We start from the raw sequence: 19899 nt of genomic DNA, 5'->3' as shown, positions 1-19899 counted from the left end.
AGCGCGGGGCGGGGAGGGGCCGGGGCGGACGCGGCGTTCGGGGCCCCCACCCGCCCGCCGCGCCACCTGCGGAGCCCGCGCCCGACCCGCCGCCCCCGCCCCCGCCAGGCGCGCGAACAAAACAAGTTGCAGGTCGCCGCCGCCGGAGGGGGCGGGCGGGTCACTCACCCTCATCCTGTTCAGCGGGCTCGGCTCGTCCGGCCGCGGGGATAGGGAGGACCAGAGGACCACCAGCACCAGGAAGCTGCCCACCACCAGCAAACTGCGTAAGAGGAGCCCGATCTTCAGCCTCATCTTCCTCCGGCGGCGAGAGGCGCACAGCCGGGCGCAGCCGCCGCCACCGCTCTCCCCTCCCTCCTTCCCCCTCCGCGCTCGCCTCCTCCTCCCGCCCCCGCCGCCCGGCGGCCGCCCTCCCCGCCTCCGATCCGGAACTCCCCTCGCCTGGCGGGCCGCCCCACCCCCGCTCTCCCCTCCCTCCCCGGGCCGCTCCCGCCCCCACGCCCGCGCCGGGCGGCCCCCGGCCGGTCCGCAGCCCTTTCCCCGCCGCTGTCCTCGACCCCTCCAGGTCCTGCTACCATGCGACTAACTTACACTCTCCCCAGGTCTGTCCTCAGCCTCGGCCCCACCGCTCAGCCCTTAAAGCTGCCCGGGTCCCCAACTTTTATTGTCCTTTGGGGCCGTAACTCAGGCCTTAACGCCAGCCCCCCGGCCCCCCGGCCCCCCGGCCCCCGCAGCGGGGCGGGCGGAAAGGAAACCAGGAAGTCGCGGCGGCCGTTGCCGCAGCTCCACGTGGCTGATTTATAGCTGGGAGGATTTTTCCTTATTGATTGTGCTCGCTTCTTCACACGGCTCCTTAAGGAGCCGGATTTGTAACCGAAAGGCCCAGGTGTGATGTGCAAATATCACCGGACCCCAGGAGCTCTACTTGGAAAGCGGGTAGTACGTCGCTGTCTCTTGAGCTAATTAGAAGAAAGCCAACCTAGTGAGAATAAGCAATACCAACCTTGTTCAAGGGCTAAGTTTCTATTCCTAGGACCGAGGATTTCGGGGTTTGTAAAACAACACTCAAAAAAAAAAAAATACTCCACCCTCGTCGCCTCCTTCAGACCCGATTTTTGCCGCTTGATGGAGGTTCCTTGATTTCTGTTTTTCAAAAGCCTTTCTGCCTGAGACCTACATTACACAGGAAAGGGTATTGAGAAATGTTTAGCCAGATGCCCCAGCCGGAGGAAATAATTTTTGTGCCCATATCTCCCAACAAAGATGTCAGTCGCTTCTATTGCCAGGTGCACGTGATTACGTTATCAGTGTGACCTCGTATCTGCCTAATTCAAGTTGAACAGAATGTTTAATATCTTCTCCTAAGTTTTAGGATGGTAAAAGTTGATCCTTCTTCCTTAATATTGTCTCTTATCTGCAGGTACTTTAAAACAAGTGAAACCCGGTTATTTAAATTTCTAGAATGAAATAGAGAATTTGCATCATCAGGATAGATAAAGAATTGTACCAGACCAACTCCAATGTGCTTCATGGTTTGAGTTACACTACCTAGTATATTGGGGATTTCTGTAGATGCCATCATTTCAGAATTCCCACAAAATGTTGCCAGTGAACAATAGGGGGAAGTGTAGGATGGCTGACGATATTCGGCCATTCAGGTCTGTTCTTGGCTGGATAATTGTGCAGAGTAATGCGTGTAAGCCCAATACATACAGCACCTGCAGGGCTGTCATGGGTTGAATACAAGTCACTGTCTGACTCAGCATTTTTATCAACTACTTAAATCAAAACCAGTTGCTTTTCACATAGGACGAGGGAGACTGCCGAAGACCTTTTTTTTTTTCGATGAAAAAGACCTGGACTTTAATTTAATTGATAAAGTATGAACCGGCTGGGTAATGTAGAAAGCTACTGCCCCACTCCTGGGTCAATTCAGGTCCATGTGGGGACCCAGGCATCACCTGTACCCAGGTGATTCTGACCCAGCTCATCTGTGCACCACCTTCAGAGAAACAGTGAAAGGAAAGGGTGCTTGGGGAAATGTTTATTTAGCTAACTCTGGAAAGCAGGAACAAGTTCATTTGTGGACCCAACTTGGGCTGTTCACAGTGGGGAGGACTCCTTTACAAAGCAGACGTCCCTAGACAGAGACTGGGCTTGGAGGAGGTGACCTTCAAGGGATCTTACTCCGATTACTTGAGGGAATAATTCCATTTGAAATCAGCAGCTGAAGTCCACCAGGAGTAATGAAACCTTCTGTTTGTGGTCTCATTTGCACAGAGGAGACAGTTTTTGATTATTAAGAAAATAGGAAGCTTTATTTTTACTTTTACGAGCATAGTCGGGCAGGTGTGCAAATTGAAAGTGGTCCTTATCACTCCCTAAGGCAATCAGAAGGATTCTTGGGCAGAAATGGTATTGAGAGATGACCCTGCCACCCCCTTTAAGTTTTGCACAGAGAACTTAAAATACGTGTGAAAGGACACAGAATTAGAAATTGACCAGTGGGTATATGGTTGTAAAAGCCCAGGCTGCTCTGAGTCCTAACAATGTTTAAAAGAAACTCAAAAGTATAAAATACAAGCCTGTTGCAGCATTTGCAAGGAGGCAGCCTCAGCAGAGTTGACCCAACGCTTTAGAAAATGAGGAGCTACACGCATCCAAAGCTTAGTTCATGGTCAGTCACTTAACCTCTCTGAACCTTGGGCTCTTATCTGCCCGACAGTGATTGCAATACTCACCTCACAATATCATCAAAAGGAATAATGGAGGTCAAGTACATATGCAAATATAAAGTACAGATAGAGTGATGGGGCAAGTCTCAGTGTGTCTGGGTGTAATTCGTTTTTTCTTAATGAATACTACAGTTAACCATATGACAGGGATTGTTGTAGGGGAATACTTCTGGTTTGTCTAACCCGGGGTTCGCTGGGAAAGAGGGTTGAGACCAGAACTTAATTGGAGGGACACGGGACGGCCAAGAGAGCCTTGTCCTCTGTCAGGTTATGGGGTCTCATGTGGCAGATGGTGACGTGGTGTCTTCAGCTGGGGGCTCCAAAGTAATGGGGGAAAGATAATTCTTTTGAAGGCCTGGTGTGTGCAGGATACTTAGCGCGTGTTACTGCATTTACTGCCCATGAGCGGGGCTGGCGTCACTATTGTTCTCAAGCTGGGATTCAAAGCAGACTAGATTTCTAGAGAAATCGGATTTTTAGAGATTAGATTTCTAGTCTCAGAATTCGTGTCGCTGCGTCCATACTCCTTGCCAAGCTGGGCTAGCCTTCTGGGCCCGGAATATAAATGTGTTCTTAGGATGCAAAAGGTCAGGGCCTCAAGATTTGTTGGTTTTAAATTCTTCCCCTGCCTGCTCTGTCCGAGGGGAACCCACCACGAGGAGCTGCGCCCTTGCCGGGGCTGCTGTTTAGAGGTGAGATGCCCGCTCTGGGGGTCTAACCACTCCTCCCTTCCTTCTTTATCCTGCAGCCAAGCTGAACATCTGAGTTTCTAAGTGCGTCTTGAACTCCCTTTGCTTCCGGGTGGGGGGATTCTTTTTGCCTGAAGTGACACAAAAGCTTTCCCATGCTTCCTCCCGAATCCGTCCCATCCCCCAGGGCCCTCCCCACCAACACACTGGGACCGGTACCCTGCTGGGTGCTCTACCTCTTCCTCCCTGATAATTACATAAGGTATGTGAAGACGGAGCCTTGTCCGTCCAGTTCATCCTTGTATCCCGTTTGTAGAAAGGGTTGAATAAATATTTATTGGTGAAATAATGAATAATTGGATTGAGAATATAAACAGAAGATGAAACTTAGAAGAGAGGCCAGGACTTTATCAACTGCTGGTCCTCCTTACCTGGAGCTTCTCCTTCCAAGGATAAAACTTTGGGGGTTTTGTTGAATTAGAAAGGTGATTATTTTAGGTATCGTGGTTATCACCATCAGCTGGTAGACCGTTATTTCCCCTCACTTTGAATCCTACTAGGGTTACTCAGGACTAAGAAGGAAGTGATACTTTTAATTTAAATTCAGATTATTGTGTCTACTGAGATTTCCAAAAAAGGAAGAAAGAAAGGAAGGAAGGAATTAAATTGTATTGAAATGGGAACACATAGCCATGGGCAAGTACTGTCAGCAACCAAAGTTCAGTTTTAACTATATGTGATTGTTAAGAGCTCAGGTTAAATTAGCCTCAGTGACCTATAAATTATTGGTTAAATAGCCTAGTGCCTATTCTGTAAACCATTTGATCACCTCTTTTCAAAGAAGGACATCTGTGATAGTATTTTTAAGTTAAGAATGTATTATAGGGAATTCCCTGTTGGTCCAGTGGTTAGGACTTGGTGCTTTCACTGCCTGGGGCCCAGGTTCGATCCCTGGTCAGGGAACTAAGATTCCGAAAGCCACACGGCCAAAAAAAAAAAAAAAAAGTATTATATCGTTTAGAAAATAATTGCTATTTAAATTTTGTTAAAGTATAGTTTAAGTTTGTTAAGAATATATTAATTTTGGACAGTGTTTATTAGTTATCTCTTACTGCATAACAAATTACGCCCAAATGTAGCATTTTAAAGCAACAAACTTTTACTGTTTCATGCAGTTCTGAGGGTCGGGAATCCAGGAGTGGCTCAGCTGGGTGGCTGTGGCCCAGGGTCTCTCCTGAGGTTGTTGTCAGGTTGTCAGGTGGGCCTGGAGGAACCTGCTTCCAAGTTCACTCCCCAGGCCAGCAGGCAGGCCTCACGGGTTACTGAGGGACACTTCAGTTCCTTGTCTCAGAGCTGCTCAGGACAAGGCAGCTGGCTTCCTGCAGGGAACAAGATCTGGGAGAGGGAGGGAGGGAAAGAGAGAGAGAGAGACAGGGGTCCAGAAGCTGTGGTCTGGTGCCGTGTGGAAGGGGGCCACACAAGGCTGTGAATCCTAGGAGGTCAGGGTCTTTGGAGGCTTAAGAACAACACTGGAAATCAGAATACTCGTTATTCCATTTATTATTTGTAGTATTTCGGTTACCATTATGATATGCTGAAGTCTTTCAAAAGGAATCCAGATCTTAAGTAATTGCTCATTTCTGATTATCTTGCAAAGAAATACTCTGTACACTGTCTTCAACTCTGAAATGAAGGTGTTGGGCCAAAGAATCTTGAACACCCCTTCCAATTCTGAAATTCTGATTGTCCTGTGATGTTAATAGATGGTTGAGACTTTTAAATTTACACTCTTGTGTAGAATACAACCAAGTCAAATTCTGCCTCTATACTTTTTTTTTCTGGCATGGATTACTATTTCTGTAATAAGCTTAAAGAGATGGATAATTCCTGAGTTGTGCTCATCTGGAATAAAGACTGTTGTCACTAGGGCTTCCATTTGATGAGGTTAATGGTCTCCTATACTGTTGTGATGGCAGAAATGCTTATTTTAAAACCCTTTTAACAACTACTGAGTCTGCACCCTAGAGCCTGCAAGCCACAACTGCTGAGCCCGTGCACCACAACTACTGAAGCCCTCGTGCCACAACTACTGAAGCCTGCACACCTAGAGCCCATGCTCCGCAACAAGAGAAGCCACCGCAGTGAGAAGCCCGTGTACCACAATGAAGAGTAGCCCCCACTCGCTGCAACTAGAGAAAGCCCGCGCGCCGCAACTAGAGAAAGCCTGCGAGCAGCAACGAAGACCCAACGCAGCCAAAAATAAATAAATAATTTATTTTTTTTTAAAAAAAGCTCTTTTAGATTGAACGCCGTGGAACACTGCCTCTCCAGGAGTCTGTACTGTTTTCAGACTCCCATATTTCAGAAGTGCTCTTCTGACTTGGCCATTTATTTAAGCGACGACTGAAACACATTGTCTCCTAACACTCTTGTTTGGAACCCCTTCAGCAACTTCCCATTGCTCTCAGAATTAAGCCCAAGCCTCTCAATTTATTCCAAAGACCTTTGCGAGCCAGCCTCTGCTACTTCCACAGGCTCAGCGGGGCCACGAGTCCTCTTTTCCAACCTAAACTGCAGCTACGTTGACCTTCTCTCTGTTTCTGGAATGGACCAACTTCTCTATCCCTTCTAGGCCTTCACACAGGTTATTCCCTTACCCAGAACACTGTCTTAGTTTCAACACCAATTACCTCCCACCAAACTGCCAAGCATCCTTCAGAATCAGTTTATACATCAGTTCCTCCAGATTCCTCCGTTCTCTTCAGACCCCAGCCCTGCCCTATGCTGTCCGAGCCCCCTGTTCACATTGGTCATGGCATGTAGGGCTCAGCTTTGTTATTGCTTACTCAGTGGTCTGTCACCCCCATCAGGCCATGTCCTTATTTGATGTCATCTTCCCAGACGTTCACAGTGCCTAGCACACAGGACCTGCTGTGTTGGGGGAGAAGGAGTGAAAGCATAGTTGACATGTGCTGTGTTTCACATGCTCCCTCTATGGTTTAAGCAAGTTTAGAAGCATTGTGTGATAGAAGATATACTGCATATATGTACAGGAAGAGAAAATGTTCTTGTTCTTTGCTCAGTTGTTAGAAGATAACTGAAGAAAAGATGAACTTTCCGGTGTGGAATCTAGAAAAATGATACAGATGAACTTATTTGCAAAGCAGAAATAGACACACAGACGTAGAGAACAGACAATACCGGGCGGGGGGAGGGGCATGAATTGGGAGATTGGGACTGACATATACACACTACTATGTATAAAATACATAACTAATGAGAACCTACTGTATAGCACAGGGAACTCTACTCAGTGCTCTGTGGTGACCTAAATGGGAAGGAAATCCAAAAAAGAGGGGATAGATGTATACATACGGCTGATTCACTTTGTTGTACAGCAGAAACTAACACAACATTGTAAAGCAACTACACTCCGATAAAAATTAATTTTAAAAATGCAAATTAAAAAAATGGTGAACTTTCCAGGCCTTAGCAAGATGCAGTATGGCAGAGTTGGAAAATAAAAGATTTGGAATTACCAGGTATCTACTTCCTGTTCAGCCTCTGATTCTCAGATCATTTAGGGTAAACTCTCTGCATAAGCTCTCTGCCGTCTATACCTCAGTTTCTTTGTTTGTATGCAATTCTGTTATTTCTCTTTTGAGATGTCTGAGAAGGTTTCTAGGTACAGTGCATTACTAAAAATACCCCAATCTTTTTTATAGCTAATAAAAATTATATCAGGTACTTCTGTCGCTAAAAAATAAAAATCTTAGAAACCGAAGCAAGTCACCGTCCCCACGTCACCTCAGCTATGAAATTCTTTATCTCAGTTTGCCCTAATCTTTATGAGTTTCAGTGTCTTTGTATGACTTGATAATGTGTATAGAGGTTGAGGTACTTTTCTTCCCCATGCTTTAATCATTTTGAATCAATAGATCTTAAAAGGCGATAATATCTAAATGTTTTGCAAAAGTATTTTAGAAGTAGGTGGCTTTGCCCTCATTTAGGGGCTGGGGAAGGAGGGTGCACCATTCTACATTTTTATCTGACCAAAATGAGTGCTGTAATTCCTCGATAATAAACTGAAACTACCTATCTGCCCACTGATGTGGAAGTTTATATGCACAAACTGTCATAGGACTTACAGTAATACCTTGACAAATTTCACTTTTGAAGACTGTTTTCCTGTCATTTAACCACACTCTGCTGAGAACTTGAGTCTTTCTCCAGTGAATTTCATACTCTAATTTCATGAAATTTTAATACTTGAAGGGAAATTAGAAATGAGAGTCTAGCCAACTCTCATTTTATGTATGATAGGTGGGTTCTTGGTGCCTCTTACTGGCAGAGCTTCTTTCTTTTCCACCTCTGTTGCATCAAAGTTATGCTCCTAGAGATTATCAGTACAGTTGTCCCTCGTTATCTGAGGGGGATTGGTTCCAGGACCCCTCGGACCAAAATCCGGGTATGCTCAAGTCCCTTGTGTAAAATGATATATATTCACATATAACCTATGCACATCTTTCTTTATACTTTAAATCATCTCTAGGTTGCTTATAATACCCAATACAATGTAAATACTATGTAAATAGTTGTTAAGTACAATGTAAATGCTATTTAAATAGTTCCCATTAGTGTGACAAATTCAAGTTTTGCTTTTTGAAACTTCCTGGAATTTTCTTTTTTCCAAGTATTTTCAGGATGTAGAACCCACTGTCAGCAGACTGCCAACCGTATTAGCAAAACAGAGGCTGGTTTCTCTTGAAGGTATCAGGTTCCCATATTAAAGAATGTGAGATTCTAGGTGATGCATTTTGCCGAACCTCTCTCTGGCTGGACCACAATAGGTGTAGCTGGATGAGCAGGGTCTCTGCAGGGGGGTCTGAAGAGGTGTGCAGCAGGAGAAAGGGGCCAAGGAGGAGGGAACGTTCTCCTGCTCGTCCAAGGCAACCTGCAGCCCAAAAGGCACATGATGGGAACGACAAAGAAGCGCTTTGCACCATCTTCTGAATGGTTTTGACTAGTTATAATAAGATTGGGTTATTTTTAGTAATTGACTATGCCTAGAAGCCTTTTCTGACTCTTCAAAGGAGATAAGCAAAGTTGCAGACGAATGAAACTGAGGTGTATGCTGGGTATATGCAGGGAGATTATCCTAAATGATCCAGGAATTAGAGGCTGGCCTGGGAGTAGATATCTGGTCATTCTAAGCCTTATGTTTTCCAACGATGTCATTCTTCACCTTGCTGATGCCCAGAAATTTCATCTTTTTAGACTGAACAATGAACAGTACATTTTCTCTTTATTTGAACGTGTGGCTCTATGTTAATCACTACTTGGAGGGCCACACCTGGGAGATGTGGGCCCAGAGTGCTGATCTTCACAGGAGCTCAAAATACTGTCATTTAAAAACTTTGGTTTGTGACTTTTCACTTGTGAGGATATATGATACGCATGGGTGTTATTGTGGTACCTGTATGCAAATCGAGACTTAGTGAAGTGTGGTATTCTTAGAGCTATCGGTCAAGGCAGTGCGAAATAGATCTTTTTGCATAAAACAATACTGTCGTTTAGATAAATGTACCTTTTGGCATATTGCAAAGAGTTTTGAAATTTGAATTTTAATTCCTTTTTTTTTTTTTGGAGAACGGTCTTTGAGGTCTTGGTCTTATGGGATGGCTTCTATTTCTAAAACTACGTAAAAAGATTTTTTTTAAATTTATTTTTTATTTTTTTAAATTTATTTTTGGCTGCGTTGGGTGTTCGTTGCTGCACAGGGGCCTTCTCTAGTTGTGGCGAGCGGGGGCTACTCTTTGTTGCGGTGCGCAGGCTTCTCATTGCAGTGGCTTCTCTTGTTGCGAAGTATGGGCTCTAGGCACACAGCCTTCAGTAGTTGTGGCACACGGGCTCAGTAGTTGTGGCGCATGGGCTTAGTTGCCCCGCGGCACGTGGGATCTTCCCGGACCAGGGCTTCGAACCCGTGTCCCCTGCACTGGCAGGCGGATTCTTAACCACTGCACCACCAGGGAAGTCCCTGTAAAAAGATTTTTAACAATCCCTTTTTATGATCTTTTATTGTATATTTATAGATATTTCTATTTATTCAACAGTGTTTGGAGCATGTATCGTGTGCTAGCCATTGTTTTAAATGATGGGAAACAGCAGTAAACTAGAGGAGCAGAAATCCTTGTGGTCATGGAGTCAGACAATAAACAAGGTATGTAAATGATTATGTATCGTTATCGATGCTGGTATATCACTTATGTGCCAAGAATTATCCTAAGAGCTTACAAGAATAACTCATTTACTTAGGTGGTGTAGTAGAAGATAAATACTGTGGAAAGAAATCAAGGACGGAAGTGGGATTTGGAATGCGGATAGGAGTGAGGGAAGGTTTCAGTTTTAAAGAGTCTGAGATGGTCGCATTGAGGGGATAATATCTGGACAAGACCTGAAGGGCTGAGGGAACAGGGCGAATGGCTACCTGAGCGGAGGTGGCTTCAGGCCGAAAGGGCAGCAGATACAAAGGCAAGAACATTCCTGCTTGTTTTAGGAAAAGCAAGGAGGAGAGGAGAGCTTTGGCTGAGGAAGTGTGGGTGGGGTGGCCTGATCTAACTCACATCCAAGTAGGACCACAGCCTCTGGCTTCTGGGTTTGGTAAGGAAAGGAACAACAATAAAAGCAAGGACCAGTTAGAAGGCTATTTTCATCATCCAGACAGGGGCTCATGGTAGCCTGGACGAGGATTCTGACTGTGGAGGTGGTTAGAATAGGTCAGAATATGGGTATATTTTGACTATGCTTCAACTATTATGGTTCCAAATCATTGAAGTTGTTGTGCTGCTTCCAGGCTCTTTGTAAGTAGTTAAATTAATAACCTGTAAAACAAACTCTTTAAAGGCTCTGGCAGCACACGTTATTTAAAGAAAGTGTGTAAGTGAATACTCGGCAATTTGCTTTAGATTTTCATGTGTACACTATATTCTCAAGTGGAACTACCTGTACTTGGAGATAGAATCTCCCAAGTAACAGTGGCAGTTTAGGTGCGGGGCCACCTGAGCTGATGAAAACAACTGGAAGTGCCAGGTGAAATACCTCTGCAATCTTTCTAAATGCGTCCATGGGTAACAAGAAAATAAATACTAAGGTCAAAGACTGAACAGACAAGGTAAGCTGAGTACGGAAGCTGGCTTTTGCCTTAGGGCTTTGGCCAAACCTAGGGTGCCTGAGTATCTTTTACATCCTGAGTTCAAGGATTTAGGAACAGAAAACAAATTCAGGGTCCACCCCAAAGTGGAAAGCCTAATAGGACCTCAAAAACTAGGATCCCTGAAGGGTTCCATCCCCAAGGTGAGAGAGAACTAGAGTGAACCCACTCCTCTCACCCTGAAGAGAAACGTCCCTCTACACATACCCCACACCATCCAACTAGGAAACTAGTCATCATAATGTGGCCCTGACCCTGGTTTGCAGTCAGAATTCACACAACCTGGATGCTTAGAAAAACCTCAAACCAAGAACTTAAAGTGATCCCAGACTAATGGTGTCACAAGGCATCTGAACAGCAAATGTGAATCCTTTTTGAAAGAACTCTCATCACCTCAGGCTTTGAAAAATGTCCTGTTCCTGTGTCCCTAAGAAGATGGGTCACTCACAGTTGAAAATCACTAAACTCCCAAAGCCCTGGGTGGGAAATAATATTCTACAAAATAGGCTGCCTGAAAAACTTAGCAGTTAGAATTACCAGACACAGAATATAATCACATTTAATACACTTCAAGAAGTGAAAAGAGAGCTCTGAAAATATGAGTAAAATTGAGAAAAGACCTAATTTCCAGAAATAAAAAAATACTAAGTTAATGGACGGGTTAAACAGTATAGTAGAACTGTTACTGAAATTTTCTCATCCCTTGGCTTCTGGGCGCTTGGTTGTTTTCCTGTCTCTCGGGCCACTCACTGTCAGTCTCATCACAAATTCTGCTATCTAAAAAGACAACATTGGGCTTCCCTGGTGGCGCAGTGGTTGAGAATCTGCCTGCTAATGCAGGGGACACGGGTTCGAGCCCTGGTCTGGGAAGATCCCACATGCCGCGGAGCAACTGGGCCCGTGAGCCACAACTACTGAGCCTGCGCGTCTGGAGCCTGTGCTCCGCAACAAGAGAGGCCGCGATAGTGAGAGGCCCACGCACCGCGATGAAGAGTGGCCCCCGCTTGCCACAACTAGAGAAAGCCCTCGCACAGAAACGAAGACCCAACACAGCCAAAAATTAATTAATTAATTAATTAATTAAAGTTAATGGGTTATTTAAAAAAAAAAAAGACAGCATTGTTTAGAATTCAGTTCTAGTTCTTTTTCTTTTCCTCAGTTTTGAATCTTTGTGTGGACTGACCCATTCACAAGGTTTCAGCTCCGTTAAGTGGAATTCATTTATTTTCCCACCAAATCATCTATTCTTCCTAGGCTCCTGATTTAGCCACTGACACTTAAAAAAGAAATTTCTAAGACATCTTTCACAGTTTCTTCCACTTTTCCTTCCAGATTTCATCATTAACAAGTCAGGACCACCCCATCACTGATGTTTGCTTTTGCATCTGTTCCCACTGCTATGATTCACATTTCTTTGCAGTTTCTTTACCATGTTCCCATCGTTTAATCTCCTATTTCTTAAAACCATTCTACCTACCACTACTATTATTTTTCTAAAATATAAGTTCAACGATATCACCCCTGGAGCAAAAACCTCTAGTGGTCACCTTACATTGTGTCCTGGAAGTATAATGGCCTCAAATGAGATACTGAAGCATACCTATGCTAAGTACATCCTAAAGATTGTAGGTTCCATGGACTTTTTGGTACAGAGTGTTAGAAAACGAGATGGATGGTGGAGAAGGAGAAGATCCTGCAGGACCTTCTTAAATAAGTCCTCAGTAGAACATTCGTCTTCTAGGGCAAAATCATGCGCAGCAACCTGTTCTCCTGCTTAGGTTTGAGAAATGGCAGTAAGTGAAATAAAGTACGTTCGCACATCCAGTTGACGACCAGATAAAACGGCTTCAGCTGAGATTAAGCAAACTGAAAAAGTCAAAATAAGGCCCATAGAAAAGGTGCTGCCAAACCAGGGAACAGGAGTTTGGAAGATTTTAAGACTTTGAGGAAGAACATCAATGAATGAGGGTAGACTGATTGCTATGACAAACAACCCCACAACTTCAGGGGCTTCATACAATGAAAATGTATCACATCACAGCCCCATCCTCTCTGCGGGTTGGGGGGACCGAAGGGACTCCGCCCCTCCCAGCCCAGTAGGGATCCAGGCTTTTCCCATTCAGTGGATCTCCCATCCCCTGCGGAACCCAAGTCCTCCACTGGATTCTTTGCATCTAGCTGGCAATTTAGGGAAAAAGAGAGCAGGTGCAGGATCCCCTGTGATGTGTTTTAAGAGCCAGGCCTGGAGCGGTGAACATTCCTTCTGATCACTTTTATTGGCTAGGACTAAGCCACATGTATTGGTATGTGAAGAGTTAAATGGTGTATTTGGTCCTTCAAATCATGTTTTAGAAAATATTTAGTAGCATGGGAGAATGGAAACAGTAAGTGGGGGAAAATATGATACAAAAGTAAGTGCATTCCGGTTCTAACTCGTTAATAAAATAAATAATATATTTTCATTTAAAAAAGCCTATAAGGAAATAACCCACTAACATTTTGATCTCTGTTTCAATAGTGGGATTGTTGGGAATCTTCTCAATATTCCTCTTTCTTATCTAAATTATTGATCATGAAAGTGTTACTTTTCAAAATAAACCTTATCAAAAAAATTTAAAGAAAGAAAGTGGTGTGTCTTTAAAAGATTTCTATATTCCTGGAAATTACCCATCAGAGGCCTTGAACATAGTAGATGCTTAATACGTATTCAAAGATTCACCATATTCATTGACTGAATAGAGTAATTAAGTGGAAAAAGCCTAAGAACAAAATGTTAAGGCACTGTTATTTCCCTAATGATGCTATGTAAATGTAGTAACAGGTGAGCCAAATCACCACACTTTCTATGATAATTTGATTTCAGTTTTGTAACACTTAAGTCATATAGTACATGTGGTACCAATACTAGTGAGTTACCTGTGTTAGTGTTTCCTGAACTTTATTCATCTTGGTGCTGTTTATGCCATCTTTAGTCATACCTAGAGTAGTACATATATTATTGCTTAATATTTTTCATTAAAATTATATACTTTTATAAAGTTAAGTTTAGCTTTGTACTAAACAATGATACTAGTAAAATCACAGGATTGTGGTATAAATTTTTCTACACTTATTAAAATTAATGCATAACTATCAAAATTTTAAAAATTCACATTCTACTTAATCATCTCTTTTAACCCCAACTTTACTACACTTTAGAAATAACTGACCTATTATATGTCATATTTATCTATTTAATGTTTTAGGTTCAAGCTTCTATAATGTTTAGGTTCAAGCTTCCATGAACAATACAGGTTTTGGCCACCTGACAGAATATCTAGTTTTATGAATTATTCTCTAATTTTGTGATTTATGCTCGTGTATAGGTAAACATAAAGTGAATGTTTAACAGGTACTATATATAAGTTAACTTACTTTTTTAACAATTTTTTTTAAACGATGAATACTCCATCTTCCCCACACCCATCCCAGTAATGGAATCCCACTGATACAACACAGAATGTTTCTAAGGCAAAACAAAATAAGTTAGTTAATATATGGAACATTTTTTAAAGACCAGAGCTCTTTGGTTTGCACATAGCTCACATGAGTAAAATAGAAAGGTAGTTACTGTTTCTCAAGATCATAATCCTGCTCCCAGAAATGATAAATGACAACAACAGCAAAAGCTGGCCATTAATTTCACACTTTGGGTGCAAGTTTCTTTTTTGAATGACAAAGAATACAAACTTTGGGTTTTGTGACTCTTGAACTAAAAATACAGAGGGAATTGTAGAATCTACATCTGGGGAAATCCTTAGGATAGAGACCTTTTTTGGGATGATTTATGTGTTGTCTAAAAATAAGGCTGTGGTTTCTTGGTTGTTCCTGGCTTTGTGGTTATTAAGTTTTTCACTTTTTAAAAACCAAGAGTTAAGAAAGAGGTGGGAACCAGGAAGACAGGGTGAAGTCAGCAAAATAAAATGGAGATCCATAGCCAAGGGGATGACTTAATAGGTCACATTAGGTAGGTTATGGTAAAAAAACCTACAAGATTTTCTTTTCCTGCGTTTTAAAAAGAAAACAAAAATCTTCAGCACAAATCCCGTCTACAGAGACTGGAGGGTCTCGGAGGACAGGAGCTGACTGATGAACATTCATGCTCATTGAGGGGCACAGACTTTGAGAACAAGCCTTTTCCTGAGTACCGAGGACCATAGACACGTTGGCTGAGCTGTTTATTACTCTTACCAATTGGATATGGCTGAGTTTCCATTACATATATCGTCCCACCATGTGATTCATCCAGCGGGTGTATTTTAATTATTGAACCAAGACGTGAGTAACTGGAAAGGAGGAAACCTAAGAAGAAACACCAGTTCTTCTGCATCGACCTACAGGTCAGGAACTAGGAGGTGCTTTTGTTTTTCTTTTGACGTCTAAAAAGAAATATTCTTACATGTCCAAGAGAAAGAGCAAGAAAACAGAGGGATGAAACACTCCTGATCAAGGACCTGTAGTCGATGTCCCATTTACCCCGTGTGTCACGTGCTTGAGCCCTAACCCCTACTATCCACCACTCCAGTTACCCTGATCTTTCCTGTTCTTAGGGTATGATTTAAACAGCCTGTTCTCCTCTTTTTGGAAGTTGGATACAAATGATAAATAATAAATGGTGAATTTGGCCTCACTTTTGACTGACCTCATTAGGCTTTAAATGGGAATCACAGAGACCCACAAAGGTACATTTTGGTTGTCCTGGCGCCGAGCAATAATGGGTAGAGTTCACAAATAAAATAATAGAAATGATTCTGTCTTGCGTGGACTCTGGGGAAACAGCAGACAGATACCCACTCTGGTCAGTAGCTGGCGGAGTCCGGGCAGTGTGGCCCCAGAGGCAGAGCTGCAGGACAGTCCCCGCTGTGCCTCGAGGACAGCCCTTGCCCTGCCCCGAGGGAAGGACTGTTGTTTGATTGCTGGTCTTTACAGCCACGTTGCATGCATAATGGTCACCTTCAGGGGACCAAAGTACCTCTGCTGAGTTTATCATAGTGCAAGACTGTCTCAGCTTCACAAACTGTGATGGGGCAAACTAAATTAAGCTATTTTACTTGCTTTGTTGGAAGAGGGGGACCAGGGTCAAAGAAACTGGCCTTAGAACACACCGTGCTGCGAATAAGATTTGAACCCATTTCTACAAACTCCCAGTCTAAGGTTTCCTTTACTCGGTGGAAGCTCCTATATCAAGTTGAAGACATGAATCATTTGTTCAATTTAATTAAGTTGTCGTACACTGAGCGTGGGCGCTGGAGACACGGTGCTGGATGAGCCGGGAAGATCCCCGTGCTTTCACAGAGCTTAGAGGCCCAGAAGGAAGGCGGACAGTAAGTTATGTAAGGTGTGTTATGATGAGACCCACTTCAGATTCAGTACACGATGCAGCGGAGGCGCCTCATGCCACCTAATCCGGTAGATCACAGAGGGCCTCCGTGAAGAGCAGACCGATGGAGGAGTAGGTGTCGCCCAGCCAAGGAGGTGGCTGAGGGAGATAAAGGAACAGAAAGAAGTCCTACGGCTGGCGTGAGCGGTCCACGGTGCACGATGGCTAAACCAAGGATTTTAGAAATAATCTTAAGGACGACAGGAAAGGGAGGCAAACAGACCACAGTGGCTGTGGATTGAGAGCAACAGAGAGCCTGGGGTCCACGTGGTTCAGCTTAGAGCCTCTCGCCTCCCGTTACCAGATAATGTTAAGAATGCACATATATTTGTTTTCCTAAAAGTAGACTGAAGGAAGAGAAGCCAGCGCTTTTCTTCAGTTCAGGCAATTTCTGTCTGCTGGACAGCTGCTGCATTCAAGGGCATGTAATACCTGTACTAGGCACTTTTCAGACTCACGGAGCAAGTGAATATGTCCTGGTGTCTGCTTACCCATTACATTCAGAGCGGTGCTTATGAGCACCTCACTGACAGCAATCTGATGGGAAGACAGGACAAAGCAAAACGCAACAGCTGGGCCCATCTACAAACAGCTATTAGGCAGACTGCTTAACATTTTAACAAATAACCAAGTTGATCTCAGGATTACCTCCAAGAGTAAGCGAATTTGGGGGTTTTATTTTTAAAAAAGATTAAGAACAAATTTCAGTTTTATGCCACCAAATTACTTTTTGCTTAAAAATATGAGTGCCTACCATATGGCAGGCATTATACCAGGGACTCGAATTGAGGACCTTGCTCCTGGCCTCTGGGGAGCTTACAAATGGGCGGGAGCTACAGATATAGGGACAACGCATCACCGTGGCTTGTGCTCTAGAAAAGGAGCTACAGTCACGGGGATGACTTCGTGAACCTGGGGAAGGTGAACGAAAGCAGTGCTGTTCCTGCATTGTTCTTTTGTGGACACAATTTTTAAAAAGATGGTTGAAATCCAACACATTTTTGTTTTCTTTTAAAATTTTCTAAATCAGAAAAGGAGCAGGTAGCAGATTGACTCCAGAAATGAAACTGTTTTCATCACAAGGAGACATTTTCAGTGTGATTTGACAGTTTTCCATCAGCACGGATCAGAGAACATCAACCAGTGTACTAGGCCCTGCAAATATTATGACTGTCCAGTTTTCTTTCTTTTTTAAAAAAGACAATCTATTCGCAGTATTAAAAGCATTTGTATAACTTTCTTCTTACACACTATGCACAAATTTTCATATCTCAACATGGAAAGGATTCTGGTTGTATTTGAAACGTTTGAGGGTATATAATAAGCCTCACCGTTCACATATGATTTCATTGATACATTCATGCAACACATGTTGAGTGACTGTGCCAGACTGAGGACACAAAGTCCTGCTCTTACGGAGCTTACAGCCTGGGAAATCCAAATGGAATGATTAATGGTAATAGAAAGTGTTTCTGGACTTCCCTGGTGGCGCAGTGGTTAAGAATCCGCCTGCCAATGCAGGGGACATGGGTTCGAGCCCTGGTCCGGGAAGATCCCACATGCCACGGAGCAACTAAGCCCGTGTGCCACAACTACTGAGCTTGTGCTCTAGAGCCCGCAAGCCACAACTACTGAGCCCGCGTGCCGCAACTACTGAAGCTCGCGCACCTAGAGCCCGTGCTCCGCAACAAGGGAAGCCACTGCAATGAGAAGCCCACGCACCACAACGAAGAGTAGCCCCTGCTCGCCGCAACTAGAGCAAGCCCGCGCACAGCAACAAAGACCAAAGCAGCCACAAATAAAAACAAATAAATAAATTAAAAAAAAAAAAAGGAAGTGTTTCTTTTGCTTGGCTGTTCTTCTCACTACTACCTTTAATTAAAAATTTAACGTTCTATTTTATAACTATTTTCAAATATCCCTTTTTACTATTAGAATTGTGTGAAAACACTCTTTTTCTGGGTACCTGTCATTCAGTGTTATGCCATAATGGCTGACATCATGAACTTATCAAGAGTTTCACTGCCATGATTCACTCTAGTTGATGCCTTATGTTCAAAAGGAAAGAAAGGAAAGGAAAGGAAAGGAAAGGAGGGAGGGAGAGAGGGAAGGAGGGAGGGAGGAAGGAAGGAAGGAGATGCTAATGAGCATAGCTACCCATGAAGCTCTTTACGTATAATGTATGATAAGAAAAGAAAAAAATTGAAACAAAAATTGGGGGAGCAGCAATCTGGGAGCACAGAAAAGAGAAAAAGTAAACTAGAACTAGAATTGTGCAACAAATTAGAATTATTTTTAACCAAAGTTGAGAAAACAGGAGGTTAATAATCCATCAATGCAATCTAAGGAAAATCCTCAATTGCTTAAGCTAAGGATTGAGAAAATCTTAAATCAGATGTGTTAGCAAGAGGAAATAATTTATTACAATTCCTTAATTCAACATTAAATAAAATTTCAATCACCAGTTCCTCTTGTGAAGTCTACCAGGCGACTTGAACTGTGTCTCTTGCCTAGAAATAGGTCAGTTAAATAAATGATTGCAAAGGAGTATATGATGTCTGATTTCATGAGTCATTTAATGCTTAATAACAAAAGCAAATCAATCAAGGGGGAAAATATCAATAGTTCAAATCTGTTGCATCTGAGGTTTTAAATTTTATTTTGCTTCTTTAATTTTGAAATCTCAGCATTAGAAATCAGAATTTTTCATTACCTTTCTCTTTTCTTCAGTCTCAAGTGACCGTTTATTGAATTCATTGTATTCTATATGGAAATTTTAAAGTGCAGATTGTTTTACTTCAAAGGTTTTTAAAAATGTTGATTGCACGGAGAGAAGGTGCTGGGAATAAGAATTCACACCTGCATACAAGCAGGCATTTAAAACAACTGTCCATCATTTAAAATCTGCATTCTCATACTTTAGCATCAGTGAGTTAAAAGAGGAACTTTACCACTTAGCGTTTCCATCAACCTGCATTGACTGACCCCCTGCAGTATGAGCCCTGTGGTTTCAGAGCAGCACAGCCTCACCCGACCACTCACAGCAGCTCCAGACTAGCCCCCCGCCTTCATTTAGACCTACCGTCCACCACCCAGCTCAAACCAAGGCGGGAAGAGGGGGTGGGAGGAATCGGGAGATCGGGATTGACATATATACACTATACTCTGTATAAAATAGATAACTAATGAGAACCTACTGTAGAGCACAGGGAACTCTACTCAGTGCTCTGTGCTGACCTAAATGGGAAGGAAATCCAAAAAAGAGGGGATAGGTGTATACATACGGCTGATTCACTCTACTGTACAGCAGAAACTAACACAACATTGTATAGCAACTATACTCCAATAAGAATTTTTAAAAACTCATTGGGTAGTAAAGTTCCTTCTTATTTCTACAAATTCGAAGAATAGCCGTTTCAAGGCATGAAGTACAAGAAAATGAAAGATGGAAGGACTGAACGCTAGAGTTTTGCGGGCGGGGTTTCAGCGGAGCTCGCATCCGCATCCCCCAGGGGGCAGTGGGGGTGCTAGGCAGGGACCACTGTGTGTTCGCCGAACTCCGCCCGGTTCTTCCGGAAGCACGGCTTCAGTGCGTTTCCCAGACCCTCGCACGGGGGTCACGTGACTGCGTTCTGGCCAATGGAAATTACGTACACCACTTGCAGGCCCGGCCCCTGATCATCAGCGCACACAGTCCTCTGCCCGTCGTCAGATGCACAGAGTTCAGGGGAAGACAAGGTCAGTGGGCTGGAAGAGTCCCCCTCTTCTTCCTACTGCACTCGTTCTGGACTGGGGCCAAGCAAGAACTTAGCCTCCACTGCGTTACACCCCTGAGGCTTGGGGTTG

General features: G+C 43.5%; 1 protein-coding gene and 1 long non-coding RNA gene across 13 annotated transcripts in view; one reads left to right on the top strand and one right to left on the bottom strand.

The window, feature by feature from the left end:
- Nucleotides 1-391, bottom strand: part of GALNT7 (polypeptide N-acetylgalactosaminyltransferase 7) — a 120326-nt gene extending 119935 nt beyond the window's left edge. For 2 of the 7 annotated variants that reach the window (XM_082402121.1, XM_082402117.1), the window contains exon 1: nucleotides 169-389. In XM_082402121.1, the coding sequence (XP_082258247.1) occupies nucleotides 169-294 (126 nt within the window). In that variant the 5' untranslated portion in view covers nucleotides 295-389. Of the gene's footprint in view, nucleotides 1-168 lie in introns of all 7 variants that reach the window. The other 5 variants (XM_082402115.1, XM_082402119.1, XM_082402120.1 and 2 more) reach the window with 4 other exon arrangements.
- LOC309633379 overlaps nucleotides 140-19899 on the top strand; it is a 95748-nt gene continuing 75988 nt past the window's right edge. For all 6 annotated transcript variants that reach the window (XR_014247475.1, XR_014247476.1, XR_014247477.1 and 3 more), the window contains exons 1-2: nucleotides 140-266; nucleotides 9538-9644. This is a non-coding gene — a long non-coding RNA (uncharacterized lncRNA). The remainder of the gene's footprint in view (nucleotides 267-9537; nucleotides 9645-19899) is intronic.

Source organism: Balaenoptera borealis, assembly GCF_965194805.1.
Source record: "Balaenoptera borealis genome assembly, chromosome: 8".
Taxonomy (NCBI): Eukaryota; Metazoa; Chordata; class Mammalia; order Artiodactyla; family Balaenopteridae; genus Balaenoptera; species Balaenoptera borealis.
This window is presented reverse-complemented; position numbering and strand designations above follow the sequence as displayed.